At 40.3% G+C, this 20898-nt stretch overlaps 1 protein-coding gene across 2 annotated transcripts; it reads right to left on the bottom strand.

Annotated features, from left to right (window-relative positions):
- Positions 1-1194: 1194 nt before the first annotated feature.
- Positions 1195-19192, bottom strand: MASTL (microtubule associated serine/threonine kinase like). Of its 2 annotated transcripts, XM_069859478.1 has the most exons (13): positions 19020-19192; positions 17111-17248; positions 15568-15707; positions 13733-13821; positions 12973-13079; positions 12509-12641; positions 11778-11950; positions 9381-10628; positions 7690-7828; positions 6226-6240; positions 4592-4705; positions 4400-4501; positions 1195-1882 (listed from the first exon to the last, which is right to left on the bottom strand). In XM_069859478.1, exons 2-13 carry the CDS (start codon positions 17243-17245, stop codon positions 1725-1727), a joined length of 2553 nt encoding a protein of 850 aa, XP_069715579.1. In that variant the 5' UTR covers positions 17246-17248; positions 19020-19192; the 3' UTR covers positions 1195-1724. The 2 variants fall into 2 exon arrangements, with proteins under 2 accessions (XP_069715579.1, XP_069715580.1); XM_069859479.1 differs by lacking the exon at positions 6226-6240.
- Positions 19193-20898: the final 1706 nt, after the last annotated feature.

Raw genomic sequence — 20898 nt, 5'->3', positions numbered from 1 at the left:
CTATAAATGGAAAAAAATAAATAGCATAAATTACTAGCAATGACTTGAGGTATTCCTCCTCCACAGTTTATATATTCTAACTATACTCAGGCGAAAGGCTGAAGAACTCATCGTATGCAGAGAATGCCGTCTATGGATCCTGCTTCAGTAATGCGTGTTGGTTTGAACCTTTTTCAGGGAACATACATTTCAGGAAGATTCAGCAGTTTAGAAGTCTTCTGAAAAGCAGGTCATTAGCAGAGGGAGTGACAGGCAACTCCCCCAGGTGCTGTTTCCCTATGTTTGAGTTATTACACCTAGAGCTGGGATTTGCCATTCTGAGCTGTTAAGAATTCACTCTTTTGCTCCTTCTAGAAATCTTTTCTCTCCACCATTGCCATTCCTTTCGCAGCTACCTGAGGGGACAGCAGAATGCCTAGCAGACACTATTTGCTCAGAATTCCATCAGTAAATCATCTTGTCCCAGAAGCAGGGCAACCAAGGGGCAACTCGACTTGAAAGCCACTTGGCAAAAATGTCTAGCAAAATGCTTGGCTGCTGGTGCTACCATTTAGCACAACTGGGCCTTACCTAGCAGGCACAAACCTGAACAATAAAAATCTTCAGTAAGTCAGCTGAGAAAGAGACCTGTGCAAGAGAAACATCGAAGATAATTTAAACAGAATCACCTACAAACAAACTTCTAAAACCTAGCAAGTGCAAGCTGTGTTGCATTTCAAACCAGACTTAAATATGCTTCCCCTGATTAGGATTTATAATACTGAAATAGATTTTACTGGGACTTAAGTTACAAGTATGACATCTAGTTATGAGTTTACAGAAAAAGTTGGCTATTACACAATGCATTATAGTTTTTAATACAGAGCAGCTTCAGAATGAATAACACTTCACTTGTTAGCTAACACTCGGGGGATTTTTTTATTTTCTACCATCTGCCATGAGGGAGCAAGCATACTCTGCATTTTCTATTTAAAACAAGTAATTTCCAAAACACGCTGTTCAGTCCATCTTCCTACAGTGTCAGCAGTTACACTGCACCAATTTAAAACAGACTTGCCCCAAGTATTCTTTCCCTACCCCATTTCTCTAGGAAAGCATAATAACCAGTGGAACAACCCTCAGGCTTGTATGCCAGGTCTAGCACAGTGAATGCTGAACAACACTGTATCTTCTCCCAAGAAGGGTTAAAAGAGAAACAGGAGTAACACGTTTCAATGCTGCGTTAAGATTTTGATTTTCCACCTCAAACACACATCAGCTTTGCACAGTGGATGTGCACTCAAACTGGTCAGAAAGGATTACTCCCAAACAGTTACAGTGAACCACAAAGAGGTAAGTTAAAATCAGATACAAGCAGCATGCTTTCATGTCCTTTCCCTATTATGTTCTACTGATAAATAACTTACAGCTTCTAACTGGCATTACTGATTGGTATTAAAAAAAAAGCCCCATCATTGCCAAGTGTTATTAACTCCAAGAAATACAGCGCTCTGGCCACTTGGTAAGGTGCAGTAAGTGAGATAAAAAGTAGCATGAAGGCACTTGATACCAGCCAAGCTTCACACAGTAGTTTCACTTCAGAATAAACAATACAATAATAAAAACAGACTGATAACTTAAAACACACTCTAAATCTGCCACGGAAACTTAGTTAAGATCAAACTAGTGTTATAGGACAACCTGTAAGTGTCCAAGACCATGAAGAAAGTTCACTTATCTTCATGCTACAAGCTAAATCCAGACACAGTCAGGTGCTGAGCATTATTTCTAGCTTCAAAGTAAGAGGTATCAGTTTCATCATCCGGCTGAGGTATAAACGGCATAGTTTGATTCTGTAGATTATCCCAGTCCACACCATGAAAGAGCAGGTGATGTTTCAGTTCTGAAACAGAAGTTTGTACAGGCATTATAAACTTCCTTTCATCCCAGCCCCATAGTCACATTGTTCCCTTGAAGCACAGCTGCCAGTAGGTTTGCTCTATTTCACTGTTTGGGAAATTCACAACAGCACAAACTGCAATTGGGTTTTGATTCCCCTCAGCCCCAGTGAAGAACTGTCTTTGTCCAGCTGTAGAACCCAATCTGCACAGCACACATCATGGATCAGAGGTGTGCTGGGGGCATTACTCATGACAGGGTGCCACACAAGTTTTAAGCTTCACTTCAAAGTCTGTTCCTAATTTTGCCGAAGTCCTGTGATGAATAGACACAAGGGAGTCACCGCCACCCCTCGCCACTCCAGGCCACCTGCCTTTTGCTGGCTCACAGAGCCCATTTCCCTGCTTTGTATTGCCCCCCTTGGCCTACCCACAAGACACACAAGTCTGAACACCCTAATGACCAAGCTGCCACACATCACCAGACTCCTCTTTCCCAGCCCAAAGGTGGGATACCTAATAACTCGAGGAGAACTCCCCTGCCCTGTCCACTCTGACTGGAAGGTGACTTCCTAGCACACAGGATCCAATGTGGCTTTTGCATAACCTGGAAACATCACTCCCTGATGAACAGGGCTTTGCTACTATGGTTCAATCCAAGGAAACATCTTTTCAGCTGAATGGGATAAAAACATGGGTTTGTATCACCTGTGCCACAAAAATCAAAAGCAAGTAGAAAAATAAGACAGGTAAAAGTCACATTTAGAAGGAGGTAGAAGTTCTACCAAGACAAACACCCACTACAGACTTTAATAGCACGGGCTTTTAGCTGACAGAGTAAGACATGAATACTTGCTCATTATTTCTGCATTTCCTGATCAAATAATATCATGCAGCATTAAAGTTTATTTTAGACAATAGGCAATAAATCAGAGGGTTCTTCTAACCCCTCCTAATAACTTGAGCAACTACACGTGCAGCAGGACACTGCAGAGATCCACTATCCCAGAACTGTAGATAAGTTCTGCTCTTAAGAAAGTACTCGTGTACCAAAAGCTGTCTTCAGCTGAAGGGGTGAGCAGACTTCATTGTCTCTTCCAAAGCAGCACTCACGTGTGCCATAGCCAGTCAGCTCCTGCCCACATCTCTGAAGAGGGGGTGAAAGAACAAACCCAGATTTTGGATACCAGTGTTCTCTGCCAGATGCTGTTTCAAAGCTTCTCTTGTCTGGAAAGCCTGAACTGCTAGAATCACAGCACTAGGCCATGAAACAACTGGGATTTCTCACTAAGTTAAGCTTCACACTGGAGAAAGGGGCAGAGCACGTGTGTAGGGCAGGGGGGAGATGGTGACAGAAAGCGGTGGAAATTCAATTACAATAAGGAAAACAGAATGGTTGTTACTCATCCTGCTTTACTTCAGAGGCCTATGAATGGGTAATCATACAGTTATAGGTCCTGAAAAAGAACAAATTTCCAAGAACTTCCAATTAGAAGAAACCTTTATGTCAGCTGGTTTAAATTTCTGTGCATGAGAGGCAATTACATTTTACCCCAATATCCAGGAATAAAGACAATAACTTGTGTTTAACTAAAACACCTTCAAATTAAGACAAATTAAGATGTTTTGTAGGAGACATTAAGAGCCACAGAACTCCCTGTTGGTATTTTAATTTATAACCATGTGCCTTCTCTAATTTGATTTGGCCTGGTTTTAGCTTCTAGCTTTCAGTCTCTTTAGGAGTAAGCAGTTCCATAATCATTTCCATCTCTAGTGATTTCTTCAGGAGTTTTCCTATAAGACTTCTTCCCCTTTTTCCAAAACATCTCACTCTAAACTTCCTTCATGTTATTGTTTTTATAAAATCAGTCACTGTTACAACAGCAAATGTTTAAGTCCTTCTAAAAGGAAACAAAAAGGGAAAAAAAGAAAGGAAAAAAAAAAATTATATAACCTAACTATATATTGTCTAACTCCATGTTCCCCTAGGCATTCAGTAAAGACAGGCTGACTCCTAAGAAAAAGCCCTTTCGAATCAACTCTGGGAAGACAGGCTTATTTCCCAAACTACTGGCTTTAATCAAGGTTCCTAAAAATCAGTTCAATAAAAACAAAAAAATACCTGTTACTGAGTTACACAAGAGTGAACTTTGGTGCCTCAGATGTCAAACACTAAACATCCGTAGCAAAACAAAGGTTCAATAAAAGACATCCCACCCACCCAAATTTCATCATTCAGAGGGGCAAAAAGAAATACAAGAAAATACCATAATTTAAGTGTTCAGGCACGATGGAACCTAAACTGATAAAGTTTTCGTGTTCTGTTTTGAGCTAAAGCAGAATTCATTTATTAGCTTTTCAGCTAAGCTCTGGGGGACTGGGATCACAAGCGCTGATGTTTAGCTGCTGATCAGAGCAGGCCAGGGCCAAACCACGACAATTAGTCTGAGGTTGCAGGAGAAGGACATCACTTTGAATTTTTTCATTAGTTGCAAAGAACACAAGAATATTTTGATACCAACCCTTCAGTCCAGCTCTTTTAGTACTGTCAATTGTCAGCAGAATATCTATTGCATTTTGGGCATTATCAGAGAGCTTTTCTTCACCCTCAGGCCAGGGAATATCTACAAAGAAAGATGCAGACAAGTTGGTAAATCAAACCATAAAACAGATGTCAGTAACACATACTTTCCCCAATTACTGAAACAGATTACCTCTTTTCAAAATATTTTGGAAGACTTGTGCTGGTGTTTCATCATTAAAAGGTGGAATTCCAGTTAGAAACTCAAACAGACAAACGCCAAGGGCCCACCAGTCTACAGCAGAACCTGATAAGAGAAATCTAGGTCATTACGCTAACACAAAGGTTTAGTGATATCTGCAAAGATTTGAATATTAGCAAGGGCAGAAATTGAAGAGCGTTTAAATCCTGCAAAATTTCTTAGAAATAAAGGAAGAGACAAGTATCTTATATTTTCAATCTTCTGTATGATTACTATGTACATTAAAGGGCTTTTTGAAGCCAGTCTGCTCCTTTATTCATTACAGATAATACCAGGGCTTACTGATAAAAGCTAGGGGGCTCATAAGAACAATCTAATTATTAACTCCCATCACAGACAATCTAGGAGCTGACTTCTCCAAAAGATTGTTTTGTGATAAGAAACAGTTGCCTTTAACAACTGCTCTAGAGACTGGGTAAATGCTCAGTGTTATAGCCTGTACCTTTCTGTTCTTTGAAACCATGAAAATTCATACTATTGAACATAATTGTAATTTGTCTAAATTTACATTAAACTATTGAAGACAGCTTGCAGAGATGAGCCAGCATGCAGGAATTACTTCCTACTATGCTGAAGCAGATGAAGGCAATATGTAGTTACTAGCTACCTCTCCTTTGTTTTAAATAATCTTGGGCTTTTTCCACATTCCAGGTTTTTTTCCTGCCAAACCCATCTTATTAACCCACTTAAAAACAAGCAGGCAAAGCAGTCCCAGACACCACTGCATGCATTCTAAGCATTCTGCACCTTTAAGCCAAGCCCACTCCACTGTATAAAGAATAAATGCCACACTTGCTGCAAAAAATATCTGAAAGACCGTAAGTGTAATTTTTCTTGAAGGTTTTAGCATGTAAAAAGTAAGATCCCCCCAAGTTAAGAAAATAAATGTTTTGAGCCATTTCAAAGTCTTGACTGACTTTAGAAACACTGAAAACTGAAATCCACAACTTGTAATCCAATGCACTTTTAACAGCAGTAAGAGTGCCCCACCAAGCTCAGCCTATCAAAGCAGTGACATCACGTCCACTTTAGAGGTGCTTGGATATTCAGCTAATAGTCACAGCTTCAGTCAAAGTCTAATAAGATCACAATTCTAAACACTGTAGTAACACAAGTTTCAGCAGCAACTCTTTCCACCCAAAGTTTAACTGAAGATTAGATTAACGCCTACCATATCCCTGCCTAAATCATGTCTTTAAAGCAAGAAACAAATACTAGGTCGTGAGCATCTGAGCTTTCTTCATTCACACAAAATACAGACCAATCACAAAGTGAAAGGCAATGAGAAAAAGCGTATCTGGTTTATTTCCTGTTACACGGTGCCTTTAAGAATGCTGACTATTCCTTAAGTATGGTGCTTACATGCGTGATTTCTGATAGCCTAGTTATACCAACACTGGCATTTCCTGACTCTTTAGTGGAAGCACCACACACTAGGTGGAGTGCATACTGGACATGTCTCTATACAGAAACATTGTTCACCCAAACAGTTTTCTTTGAAATTGTGATCTAGTTGTACTTTGACCGTTCACAGAGCATTTCTGCACAGCATATAGTAAACTCACCAGAGATCAGAGTCCCTGCATGTAAAAAGATAATGAGGCAAGAACATTACAATTCACAAAAATCACTAACAAATGCATACATCAAATACCAAGTATGATTCTCTGAAGGCACAGGAATGCAGATGTTTTTCTTAAAATAGTAACTCAACAATAAACCTGGCAGTGTTAAATCTAAGTTAGAAACAGAAATAAAACAGTGCCATAACATAAATATAGTTTAGAATTAGAACTACATTTACAAGCAAGTTTACAACACAAGAAACATTTAGTGAGGCAAAGTTTTTGAGTTCCAAAGCCAGAAAACCCTGGCTACACTGAAGGCAGTGGGAAACCTGACATTTCCCAACACAAAACCCAGACTCTCTGCAAGTTATTACTGAAGTCCTGAAAACAACTCAATAATTGCATGGAAGTCACCTTGCAAGCAAGTTTCACATTGTCTTAGTAGCACTTGACTACATTTCCAAACTATTATCCAGTTTGATGCCTGCGAGTACCCAGGGTTCCTAAATGGAAGTGCAAACTAACAACTGCGTATGTTTAGTAATTTTAGTTGTTAGTTAAACTGTTAAATCTCCCCATGCAGTTTTAGTTAATGTATATTGGCTGCATACAGCAGAATTTCACTGTTACACAGAGCAGTAATCAGTATTTCCTCCGAAGACCTCAATTTTCCTAAGACTATCAGGTCTACCAAATAAAAGCATACTTTTCAGATGGAAATAAAATGCAATTATAAATACAACAAATGTATCAGAGCTATATTGCAATTATTTTTTGTTAATAATTCTTGCAAGTTAGCAGGAAAATACTTTAGACTTCCTGTTGATTCCACTGGAGGTCAGGATTTGGGCCAAAGGAATTTATGCATTTCAAAGTTATGCTATTTTATTTTCTTATAGTATTTAGCCAAAATATACTCGATGGCTACTACTGTCTGCTATATGGAATTTTCTGTGAGAAATATTAAGGGTTTCACGAGGTGACTCAGAATAACTGAGTTTAATACAACTTTATAAACTTGTCTGGACACACGTAATACTTCAACATCAATACATATGGAATACAGTCTAAGAATAATTGGCAGCTTAATCCTTTCACACTAAATTTCACCGAGTTCCCCACCTTTCAAGAATCTTTAAGGACACTCAGGAAGTACAACTTTGTCATCCTTTGTCATCCACACACAAGTCTCAGGCTGCCCCAAGCACAGCTTCCAATCCATTAGATTGGCAGCAGGCAAGACTATGTTAGACAGTCAAAACCTCCAGTCATGTAAAAAAAGTAAATGGAAGGAGCAGCTGAAGTGAACCCAGCCATCCATACTGACAAAAGCTAAGCACTAGGAATTTTTAAATAACTCACTACTTTATTACTGGAAGGGTTTAGAGCTCTAAAGACACTCAGAAATGTAAATGCATGACTTTTCAGGTATTTACAAACTCCATGGATTGTTTGCCTCACCATGCGGCTTTGCCAAAAGCAGTTCAGGTGCCAGGTAGTCTGGGGTCCCTAGGATGCGTTCACCTTCCACTGGGGCAGCTCCTCTTCTTACACTCTTTGGAGTCCTATATGGTGTGCCAGCATCTCCCTGACAAGGCGTCTTAAAAGAGGCAACAAAGATTTTGGATGTCAAACAAAACCAGTGCAAACTCCCATCTCCAGTAACAGGCGTAACAGTTGATACTTAACTTCAAGTCAAGAACTTGCCACAAAACATACATTCCCTGAAAAACTGTGTGAAATGTGCTTCCACTTCTTTATCGCAACCATCTTGAAGCACAAAAATTTGATACCTACTCTTTGAGACACTTTTCTGTGTTCCTCCTGCAGCACTAAATCAACAAGTAATGTCTCAAAAAAAAACCCCAAAAAACAACAACAAAACCCAACTAATCTTAAAGTCCTCTTCCAAATTAAAATCTGAAGGTAACCTACTAAATAGAACACCAAAATAGCTTTCAATTTTAGCACTGCATTCTTAATCTTAGCCAATGAAAAGCAGGCATATACATAGAATCCCAAGTTTTCTCACACATTGCATACCAGTAGATTAAGTTCTGCTCAAGCTAGACTTAACAAATGTTTACACAAATCTTGTGAAAATAATTTGGGACATTATTTGAAGATAGAATACACAGGCTTACAAAGAGGTCAATACATTCTCATAGCAAATAAGACTGACTGCAATGTAAGATTTCCTGTTATGACCTGGAGATTCTACTAAATTATCCTGCAGAGACTCTCATTCTTTATTTTTCAATATACCCATGATCCCCATTTGTCTTGTATAATTTTGTTTCCAACTTCCTCTTTGGTATAGCAGAGACCAATTCATTATCACTATACCATAAAGGCTACAAAATCCACTATTAATATACAAAACAGATAATCAGGTTGCAATGATGCAAAGAATCACAAACATATGAGAAAGGCATCCTCCTGATCAAGTTAAAAACCATATAATTCTATCAGTATGGACGAAGGTCTTGCAAAACTATGCCAAACGGAACAGGAAACACTAATTGAAAAGTATACTTCTACTTCACTAAGGCTCTAACTTACTTCAGGACAATAAGATTTTTACTTTCTATCAGAATGATTAAAAAGGCAAGCAGCTATTAGTGTTTAAATCAACCTTTGTAACAAACTTGTAATTGGTACCTGACAGTATATCGTACACCATCACTTTTACCAGGATAAAAATAAAATCGAATAGGCACAATAGCAGTTACAGCAGCTGAACAGCATTTGCAGACCATCTTGGGAGTGATCCAGGATAGGAAAAAGATAGACTTCCCACTACATCAGGAAACCTGTAGTTACTCACAGGTTGTACCACACTGTACTCACTAAAAGTAGGGTGAGACAAAGTAGCACAGGCTTTCTTACCAATTCACCAAGAACAAAGTATTTCTCCAGAAACGCAGAGAGACAAGTGCACAATGAGCCAGAAGCAAGCCAGGGGACATGCAGTTATTACTAAACTCGTACAGATATTTTGACCGCACAACGGCAATAAGTGAGAACCTGACAAAAGGCCACCTTGACAGGCTACCTCAAACTCCTTCAATTTTCCCCAAATTAACAACTGAAACAATTTGAGATCACTAGTCTCTAATGCTTGCAGGGTTCCTACACGTCTCCTTACATACCTGACAGGCCCTATAGGGTCTTCCTTTCTGTAAAGGAGTAATAGCGGTTGGGTAAGAGCCACTACAAGCAGGTGAAAGATCCATTATATCTAAGGAGGCCATGCTACATGGCTCAGATATGTTGGATACATTAATTGGACTACTATAGCTTCGAAAAGCAACAGCGTTTTTTTTGAAGAGATTCAGTGCTTCCATCATCTTTTCTGAAGGAGAAGATACCACATCAAGGTAATTTTCTTTCACGTGTTTTTGGTCATTATCCTTTTCGGGATGTAACTGCTTACGGTCCTGGACAGTATGTGCTTCCTCCTCATTTTGTGAGGTATCTCGGGACTCCGGTGATGTTATTAGCATACCTTCTGGTTTTGGTTCCTCAAAGGAGATGTCTTTAATACTTTTGTCCAAATCTAAAAGCTGCTTTTCTAAATGGCTTTCTGTAACAGACATTTCAGGGAATGATAAGTCAGAATCTGCACTGAGGATTCCTAAAGGTTTTTCATCATCAGTGCCTAAAAAACTTGAATTCATGTACTCCTTTTTATCATCCTTTCCACAGTCTGCATCTAGATCATGCATAAGATTTTTGGCTATAATCGGAGTAAGCAATTTTTCTACTGTTTGCTGGTTACCAATAAAACTCTTAACTTCTTTTGTGCTCTTACAGGTGTCACGTAGATATCGATCATCACAAAGCATTAAGGACTGAATTTCTGTCGTCAAACCAGTCCTTTTGCTTGCTGGAAATTCCAAGATCTGACAGCTGCGTTTATATTCTGAGTTGTTTTTTTTAACATGGTTAAATTCCTGACAGGGGCTGGTGTCAACTAATTCAAAACTTCTTTTTACACCTGGCTTTTCAAAAATTTCTTCCTCTTTGATAGGCTTGACAGGCTCATTCTGCCTTGAAAGTGACTGTTGTTGACTGGAAGTTTCTGCTGTCTCATTAATCATCTCTCTTTTATTTACGAAGAGTTTTTCTTCCCAAATCTTATTTTCAGAAAGACACTTCCTGGCTATGCCTTTCACATCCAGTGTGGTGACAGGAGCATCCATTATATCAGAACGCTCACCTCCCAGCTTTTGCCTACTGCCAGAATCATTGCTGCTGATGGGAGAAATGGCAGACTCCAGTTCTTTTTTCTTTAAAACTTCAATACCTTTACAATTCAGTAATTCTACATGTGAATGGAGAGCTGACCCACTGTTACTTGTTTTGCCTGTTGCAGATCGTTGTTCATCTTCACTTTGCTGCAAATGAACATATTAAGTTCTGAGTATCAAGAAAAACAGGATTACGGCATTATAGAAATGTGTCCTTTAAAATACCTTATTTCTGCTTCCATAAGAAACTGCAAATTGGCAAGCAGTACTTACTCTTTATAACCACTAGTAGTGACAAATGTGATATAAAAAAATCAAATTAACTCTAATTTAGTTTTAAATTTTTGAATGTATTATGAACTTAAAATAAGCTTGCTAAAACACAATAGAACATACAGTATTTTTAAATGTCTAAGGATGATGAAATACAGCAATTAAAGTTGTGCTTGAGATTTTATGTCAAGAAGTTAAGCTACAGAAGTTCTGAGTTTTCAAGAAACCCCAAACCAAAGAACCCCATCATACTACCCTGTGGGATAGTGTACTACAGAGATAATAAAAGGAACATCTGATATGACTGCTGTTTTGGTAACAATACTAGAAACAAGACTTATGGAAATGGACAAAACCAAAGGAATTATAAATTGGTTTGTGTGTGATCGGAATGACAGTTGTGGCAAGGGACATACAATAGCAGCATTTTCTTTTAGGTCTGTATTTGTACGGAATTTCATTAACAGTTTTAAATAGGAGAACATACTATGTATCAGCTATAATTACTGGTGTTCGGTTAGTTGATACAAAACCCTTCGGTAATATAAAAAACTGAATGATCACGGTTTAATAGCTATTAGTTTGATATGTATTTTTTTATTGTTTTTCCTCAAATTCTGCCTTTTAATGACATTTTCTGTCTGCATGCTGAGCTAATAAACCATAGGGATAAGGTTGGCTTCCAAAGAGCCAGTGCTTCCAGCACCGTCCACCTCATGAACAACAGGGCTAAACCAGTGCTGTCCAGCAGAAACCCTCTATTTCACTCCTTTGACGCAGGCTAAACAGTATTTACTTTTCCTGTTATGTCACACAGGAATACTATTTGTTTGAAAAAAAAAAAAAATACTAGTTTGATCCCAAACCCCAGCTCAGCAAGGATTACAACCCCTGTTGCTTCTCCTATAAGGAGGCTTGTCTACGCTTGAAATAACTGGAGGACGCTAAGTAGAGATCTGCAACAGTGCACATACATGTACAAGCCAATTTTCATTTATAGTGGAAAGATGAAACAGTTCTGACCTCTACATCTTTCTCACACCTGGGGCTGCTGCAGCATTCCAACTCCATGCTGGACAGGTATGTGTGTGACTGACTAGTGGCACTGGAGTTACCAAACCTTTTTGTTGACTGAAGCAGAGTAGGAGTTAAACTTCTCACTGGCATCACAGGAGTTAATGGAGAAGTATCAAGATCTTGAAAGGGAAAAGAAAATCAGATGTTGATACAAATAGGCAACTTATATTAACCAGACTCAAACTATGTCAAGCTTTCACAAAGGAAGTTACAGAAAACCATGCATAACATCATAACTTGCCTTGTCATCTTTCCTACACAGTCAGATCACTCAGTTTTTTTAAGTAGGAACGTGCCAAGAATTGAAATGTAACATGAACATTAGCACCATAATAGCTTTCTTTCTCATTTCAGGTTAGAAATGAGAAAGCAGCAGGATAAGACAATTTAAATAAAAGTACCCATTGCTATAATGAATCATTGTCAATGAAAGTATGTCAAGAACCAATACCATTTCTGTAAAATATTAAAGGATCATTTATAATTCAGTGGTTGTGTGTTCGACAAAAGAAAAAAAAAAAAACCAGAAAAAACCCAAAAGGTGACATAAGTAGCATAAGCGCAAGACACTGAAAGGAAATGCACCTTTCATCAGTGGGTCCAAGCTACTTGCATGAAACAGGAGACCACAACCTTATAGCCAGAGTATTTCTCGCTACAAGACTTGGTATACTCACATGTTTTGAATACTTTAGTTGAAAGAGGAGTATTTTCCTTTTGCAGCACAGGTAATGGAGAAACCATTCCATGCAGGCTGTCAGATGATTGACTTGAATTGCGTCCTGGCATTTTCATTCCAGCAGGACTATACTATCAAGCAGGAAGAAGCATAGTTAAAAGTTAATGGAGCCTGAAAAAAACTTTCAGGATTCAGTGTAACTTCCCACATTCTTTAATACATTTGCACTGGAGCTTAACCATGGCCATTTACCAAATTTTATGAAGCACAACTGATAGTCAGCAATTTGAAATGTAGTCCAAGGTAATCACTTCAGAACCTCAAGGTACTGGAAACTTAATAAGTCATTCTACCAGCTGGCAGAAGAAGCACAAGAACAGCCTTATGACTCATGTTATTACATCTAGAATACTAATTAAACTACAAAAATTAAATACTTCAAAGACAGGGAAAATTACTTACAAAACCTAGAGAGCTGATGAGAGACAACAACTGTCCTGGAGTACGTGAGTAGTCTTGCTTTGGCTTTCCCATTGATGGTGTAGTAAGGATATCTATCATATTTATCTCTACAAACAGAAAAAAAACCAAACAAACCATAAATCAGGTCACGTTTTCCTTTTGCTATTAAATAAGCAAAATTACAGGCATTTACTCAAGTTTTATCAAGAAGTAAAAAAAATATAGTCACATACTAAAGGAGTACAGAGGAAGCCACCAAACCCAAGTGAAGACATACCTGTCTATTCTTATTTAAACACAAGATGTTTCTTCCTGAACCTCCATCAAAAAATTACACTTTATAAATACAGAAACTGTAAATGTCCAATTTCTTATCCAGCTACAGAAACTGTAAATGTCCACTTTCTTATCAACACATTATGTTACAAGTGTTACATTTTCTAACTTGATACCAACTTTGGTTTTTAGGTAGCAACTCCAGCCTATGGCCTGTGGGTTAAGATGGTAAATTTGATTCAAAGCCTGCTTTCTTGCTCAAAGACAGCTTTAAAAAAAGCTACAGACAAAATTTTCATAGGTGAAAATTTAACCTTAGATGCCATTTTGCTCACTAGAGGTAAGTAGTCTTACAGTTTGCATATATCCAACTAGACACAATAATCTGTCCCACTAGAACTTACCAGTGAAAGCAGAATATTACAGAACACAATATACTTCAGATTTTCTTCTATACAACCAAAATTACACAGGCAACTCTTACCTCTGTTCAGAGTAACTCTGGATAGCCCAAAATCTGTCAACTTTATATGCCCCTGATTAGAAATGAGCATATTGTCTGGCTTCAGATCCCTGAAGGTATGAACATAGTTGAAGTCAGTAAAAAAAAAACCAAACCAAAACAAAAAAACACCTGAGCAATATGAGCAATATTAAGTTAACTGACCAGAAAAACTCAATACAAAACACTGAGTATAGTTCTATCTCAGTAACATCTCCCAGCCAGCAGAAGATTCCAATTGGAAGAAAATAACAAAACAATTAAATATATCTAGCACTAAATATTGAACAAATGTCTCAGGTTTTGTAAAAGCACCACACAAGTTGCACATTTTGTGTTGCAGCAGGTTTAAAAAGTGTTCTTGAGGAGTACTATCATCACATTTACTAATGTGTAACTCCTACACATGACAAGCAAACCCCTAGTAAAACTTTCACAAGTGCTCCCTGCAGCACTGCTGAACGCAGCAAAGACCTTTCACTGCAGGGGGAGCAGAGTAGTCAAATGTCCCTTTTCCCTACAGCAACATGCTTGTAGTATCCAGAGGGTTCCTGAATTAACAGTCATTTAAAAGCCACAGCGGTAGGGGACCGAGAAGGCAGCACAGCTGCTAATACGCCATTGTACTGAGGGAAAGCATGCAGGCAGGGGAAAGCCTTAAAATAAATTCAGAGAGTAGTGGTCAATTCAGAGAGTAGTGGTGGTCAATGGCTCGAAGTCCAGATGGAGATCCGTGACAAGTGGCATCCTTCAGGGCTCCGTACTGGGACCAGTGCTGTTTAATATCTTCATCAATGATATAGGCAGCAAGATCAAGTGCACCCTTAATAAGTTTGCAGATGACACCAAGCTGAGTGGTGCAGTTGCGACACCAGACGAATGGGATGTCATCCAGAGGGACCTGGAGAGGCTGGAGAAGTGGGCCTCCGAGAACCTCGTGAGGTTCAACAAGGCCGAGTGCAAGGTCCTGCACCTGGGTTGGGGCAATCCCCAGTTTCAGTACAGGATGGGGGATGATGTGATTGAGAGCAACTCTGCAGAGAAGGACTTGGGGGTGCTAGTTGATGAGAAGCTCGACATGAGCCAGCAACATGGACTCACAGCTCCGAAGGCCAACCGTATCCTGGGGCTGCATCAAAATAAGTCTGGCTAGCAGGTTGAAGGAGGTGATTCTGCCCCTCTATTCTTCTCTTGTGAAACCCCCACCTGGCATATTGTGTCCAGTTCTGGAATCTTCAACATAAGGAGATGGAGCTGTTGGAACAGGTCCAGAGGAGGGCTACAAAGTTGATCAGAGGACTGGAGCACCTCCCATACAAAGACAGGCTGAGAGAGTTGGGGGTGTTCAGCCTGGAGAAGAGAAGGCTCCAAGACCTTATGGCGACCTTCCAATACCTTAAGGGGTTACAAGAAAGCTGAGGAGGGACTATTTACAAAGGCTTGTTATAGTGATAGGACTAGGGGCAATGGGTATAAAATGGAGATGGGCAGATTTAGGCTAGACATAAGGAAGAATTTCTTCACAATGAGAGTGGAGAGGCACTGGAACAGGTTGCCCAGGGAAGTTGTGGATGGATCCAGTTTGAACTGGATGATCTTTAAAGTCCCTTCCAATCCAAACTATTCTATGATATACGGACAGATTTTATTTTAGGCATTGTTACACAACATCACTCCAGTACATACATGCAAAACCAGCTTCCATGAACTCTAGCAAATGAGGCAGCTAAAACAGTAATTGGTTGTGTTTTGGAGTGAAAAATTAAAAACAAACTATTACATACTTATCTGTAAAGAAAAAAAAAAGTAGGTTTCACCTGTGGATTATCCCATGCCTATGGAGATAGTCAAGAGCCAATGCTGCTTCAGAAATATACTTGACAGCCATTTCTTCATCAAAATATCCATAAATATGGAGAAGAGATTTGACATCTCCACCAATAAGGTATTCCATCACCTGCCATTCAAGTGTTTGAAATGTAACATTTGAAAACTTCATTTCAAATTTGCAAGTAAAATACAGAATAGCTTTCACCCCCAGGAAAATATAATTTCAACAAGCGGAAGTTGACACAAGCTTCCTTGCACAAACTTCATTTCCCACACAATACTTTTCACTTGGATAAAATAATGAAAACTTCAGATGACAGAGGACACGAAACATTTTCTTTTAATAGACTATGTACTTACTTTATATTATTTGCCTAGCCAACTTTCTGTAGTCAGCTCGCAATGAACTACTGTACTTTTTAATTAACGTCTGAAAGATTTCTGTGTTACATAATAAAAAACAAACTGCAAAGAACTTCTATGAAACTCAAGACCTGAAGCCAAAGACTACTGATATTTTGACTTGCATAAAACAGGTATCTCAATCTTTTTATTTTGCTGTTGTTTATACATAACATTAAATTCACACCTGAGCCTTGTGAAATAAGTGCAAATTCTCAGAAATGTATATAGTGAGAGCTACTAAGCATCTAAGGCATGAGTGTTTAAAAGATACACATACCCAAAAATACTCATGCAAATCCACATATTATGGCCCGCATCATATTCAAGAAAAGCCACCATGAGTTTTACAAACTCATTCTTCAGTAACAAGAACGAATTTATAGGGTTTTGGTCAAGAAATCTCACTAGTACTTAGATCCCAATACACATACAGATGGCACTAGAACCTCCTTTACAAATCCTTCACCCTTAACTCCTCTACTTCACATGGCAGTTTACAGAGAATCCACAAAAAGACTTCATTTATACTCAAAATGCATTGCAGGAATGGATAGCTATTCACAGCATGCACTTACAGCATGCACTTACAGCAAGCCATAAAAATCCCGCTAGACCCTTTACAGTCTTAATCCATACTACCTTTAAGTGGAGGCAGTGTGTAAAACCATAGTCAAGTCTTACTGTACCACACAATGCTCCTTGTGAACTAGTACTTAGTTTTGCCATTCAATTATCCTCTTGTCACTTAGGCCAAATACCATAACAAATTTTGAGCACAGGCAACAAGCAAATCAGATTTCCTTTAAGTGGGCCACAGGCTACCTTTCAGTCATTTGGATTCTGCTTGAATAGAATAGTTTCTTGTTTTGTTTCCCCAAGATTACCATATATTCCTACATCAGATTAGTTACAACTAAGGACTCTCCTGTAAAAAAAAAAGAACACAGTTGGAAAGATCTGAGAGCTGCCAGGGCAAAAAAAAAAATTATTTCAGTTGTTCAATCACTCTGAGAAAAAAGAAAGTAAAAGTGACAAAGTGCCCACTCACTACCATAAAAATATGTTTTCAGACATAAATACAGTTTCAACGCTATCATAAAGTGCCACAGCCATTTATATACTCACTAAATAGATGTTATTAGCTGACTGAAGCGAATAGTATAAGTGCACAATGAAAGGGCTTTTACTGAGAGCCAGTGCATCCCTCTCTGCCTGGACCTGGTGAACCATGTTTTTGTTGATCATGTCTGCTTTTTTCATCACCTGAAAAGCAAAATAAAATCAAGTAGATGAACATTCTTTACTTTACTCAACGCACAGTTCTTCAGTAAACCCATTTATCTCTATACTCCAAACTTGCATACATGCATACATATAAAACTTCCTATACAGAGAGAATTTTAAACCATAGGTTATTATATAACCTTTTTCATTGCTCTTCTAATTCAGCCCTGAATGTAAACTACATCAATATTTACAGCAATTGCACACACTGGAAAATGAGTGTTTAGGCTGCCTGTGAAATTAAGCTACCTTGAGTTAACCCTCTTACCAACAGCACACAATTCAGTGACAGGAAAAAGTGTTCAGTGCCTGGATACACACTTGTTTACTAAATCTTTCAGACTCTTTAGAGGCCGAGATATATGGCCTGAGGACTGAAAATAGAGCACAGCAGTAAACCATCCCATCCTGGTATCATCAAGTGCAAGACTGCAGATGTTCCAGCCTCTAATTCTTATATTGAATGCAAGGGAAATTTTTTTGCTTATAATTAAGGCAAATTAAAAACGAGGCATTCAAGTCACACAACAAATGTTTCCTTGGGAAGAGGCCACAAAGGCACGCAACTCGAAGTGGCAAGCTAAACTGAATTAGGCTGCAATTCCTGTACTGATTTACTCCATTCTATGTTGATGCCCACACTAACATTAACCCTGACTAGAAGATGTGTGATAATGCAGCTGATGGGTACTTAGGCAAGCATTGCATATACATTAGATGTTCCGCACCTTCTAAAAAAGATGTTGAACCTTCAACATCTTTGGTTTGGAGATGTGCAATAGATATTAAAGCAAGTTTAATGTATCCATTCTCTATGCACCACAACTATAACAAGTTGAGTCAACTACTACCCCATCACTTGATAACAGATTTTAATAACATAAAAATAGCAACATATTGGGTTTAATTCGATACCTTCTACTAAACTCAGTAGCTTGAATAATCCATTAGTCTCACTACAAAAGGTATAAAGGATTTACACAAAAGCTATTAGGTCACAAATCTTTCAACAGACTTGTAAAAGGTATTGAAGTAATGTAATTGAACCACTCTATACACAATGCCTAAACTGCAGAAAAGTAGTTTCCACAGATACCATCACTGTTGAAGTTATACAAAAACTATCCCAAGACACACAGAGAATTTATTCCCTTTTAGTAAGTGTTGACCTTACTGTACAAGCACTTAGCAACTGTTTAGTGTTGAACCTGTGAACAGCTCATTAACAGAATCACAGAATGATTTGCGTTGGAGAAGACCTTAAAGATCATCTAGTTCCAACCCCCCTGCCATGGGCAGGGACACATCCCACTAGATGAGGCTGCCCAAGGCCCCATCCAACCTGGCCTTGAACACCTCCAGGGAGGTGTTCACTGCAATAGTGACAAAGGATTTACACTTTGAAATGCTTTTAATAAAGTCATGTAAATAGACACGTATAGCCCTGATCAGCAATGTCTGTTTCGCATGACTGCTTTTACATTTCCTTCTCTTTACGTACTGTACAGCTGGTTATAACGCTTTTAATTGCAAACATCAACTTGGCACAAACCATCAGTAAAGATTTCACAGCTGACAAGGCCAGTCCTTCAACACGCACAAGGCAACAGCTTATTTTCCGCGAGTAGTCCGCAAACCCCCTCATTTTACGCTTTGCCTTCTTAACGCGGCTCAAGGCGGAGTTTTCCGCGGCGACCCGATGTCCGAGAGCCCCCGGTAGCGGGAGGGCCGGGCCTGAGGGGCCCCTCACCTTCACGGCGTAGAGTTTCCCCGCCTTGCGGCCCAGGTACACCTTCCCGAAGGCGCCGCGGCTGATGGGCTTCACGATGGTGAAGTCCTCGATGGAGGGCGGCCGGGGGACCTCGATCCGCCGCGGCCCGGCGGGGGAAGCCGCTGTGACAGCAGCCGCCGCCCCCGCCTCGGCCGGCCCCAGCGCGGCCATCGCGCCACCCGCACCCGCCGCCGCGCGCCCCTTCAAACGGCGCGCGTCCCGCCCCGCGCGCGGAGGGCGCTGATCTCGCGAGATCTCGGGGAGGCGCCGTCACCGCCCCCGCGCGGCTCTGCTCGGGGCGGGCTGGGCTCGGCGTTCCCGGGGCGCTGCTGAAACCGTTTCTGACAGGCTCTCTCAGACTCACCGGGTTGGAAAAGACCTCGTGGATCATCGAGTCCAACCAATCCTATCAACCACTAAACCATGCCCCTGACCATCTTATCCACCCGTCTTTTAAAAGCCTCCAGGGATGGTGACTCAACCACCTCCCTGAGCAGCCTGTACCCAGTGCCTAATGACCCTTTCTGTGAATAATGTTTTCCTAATGTCCAGCCTGAACCTCCCGTGGTGCAACTTGAGGCCATTCCCTCTTGTCCTGTCCCCTGTCACTTGGGAGAAGAGGCCAGCACCCTCCTCTCTACAATCTCCTTTCAGGTAGTTGTAGAGAGCAATGAGGTCTCCCCTCAGCCTCCTCTTCTCAAGGCTAAACAACCCCAGCTCTCTCAGCTGCCCCTCATAAGGCCTGTTCTCCAGCCCCTTCACCAGCTTCGTTGCTCTTCTCTGGACTCACTCCAGAGCCTCAACATCCTTCTTGTGGTGAGGGGCCCAGAACTGAACACAGGATTCAAGGAGTAGTCTCACCAGTGCCGAGTACAGAGGGAGAATAACCTCCCTGGACCTGCTGGTCACGCCGTTTCTGATCCAAACCAAGATGCCATTGGCCTTCTTGGCCACCTGGGCACACTGCTGCCTCATGTTCAGTTGCTGTCAACCAACAGTCCCAGGTCTTTCTCCTCCAGGCAGCTTTCTAGCCAGACTTCTCCTAGTCTGTAGCACTGCACAGGGTTGTTGTGCCCCAAGTACGGAACCCAGCACATGGCCTTGTTAAACCTCATGCCATTGGACTCAGCCCAGCAGTCCAGCCTGTTCAGATCCCTTTGCAGAGCCTCCCTACCCTCCAGCAGATCAACACTTCCACCCAGCTTAGTGTCATAGAATCATAGAATAACCAGGTTGGAAGAGACCCACCGGATCATCGAGTCCAACCATTCCTATCAAACACTAAACCATGCCCCGCAGCACCTCGTCCACCTGTGCCTTAAACACCTCCAGGGAAGGTGAATCAACCACCTCCCTGGGCAGCCTGTGCCAGTGCCCAATGACCTTTTCTGTGAAAAATTTTTTCCTAATGTCCAGCCTGAACCTCCCGTGGTGCAACTTGAGGCCATTCCCTCTTGTCCTGTCCCCTGTCACTTGGGAGAAGAGGCCAGCACCCTCCTCTCTACAACCTCCTTTCAGGTAGTTGTAGAGAGCAATGAGGTCTCCCCTCAGCCTCCTCTTCTCCAGGCTAAACAACCCCAGCTCTCTCAGCCGCTCCTCGTAAGACTTGTCCTCCAGCCCCTTCACCAGCTTTGTTGCTCTTCTATGGACTCGCTCCTTGTAATCTTATCTTGTAATATAAATCTGTCTTGTATCAAGAGATAATATGCAGACAGTCTCTTGACATGGATAAATAATAAAAAGAAAAGAATAAACGCTCTCTTAGAGTTGCAAGAATATATGCTTGTCTTGTAAGATGTATCTGTTTTAAGTTGAGATCACCTGTCTTAGAGCTGCAAGAATTTATTGATGTGCTTAA

This window comes from Phaenicophaeus curvirostris, chromosome 6 (genome assembly GCF_032191515.1).
Source record: "Phaenicophaeus curvirostris isolate KB17595 chromosome 6, BPBGC_Pcur_1.0, whole genome shotgun sequence".
NCBI classification, from domain to species: Eukaryota; Metazoa; Chordata; class Aves; order Cuculiformes; family Cuculidae; genus Phaenicophaeus; species Phaenicophaeus curvirostris.
Note: the sequence above shows the minus strand (reverse complement) of the source record. Positions and strands in the feature narration are given on the sequence as shown.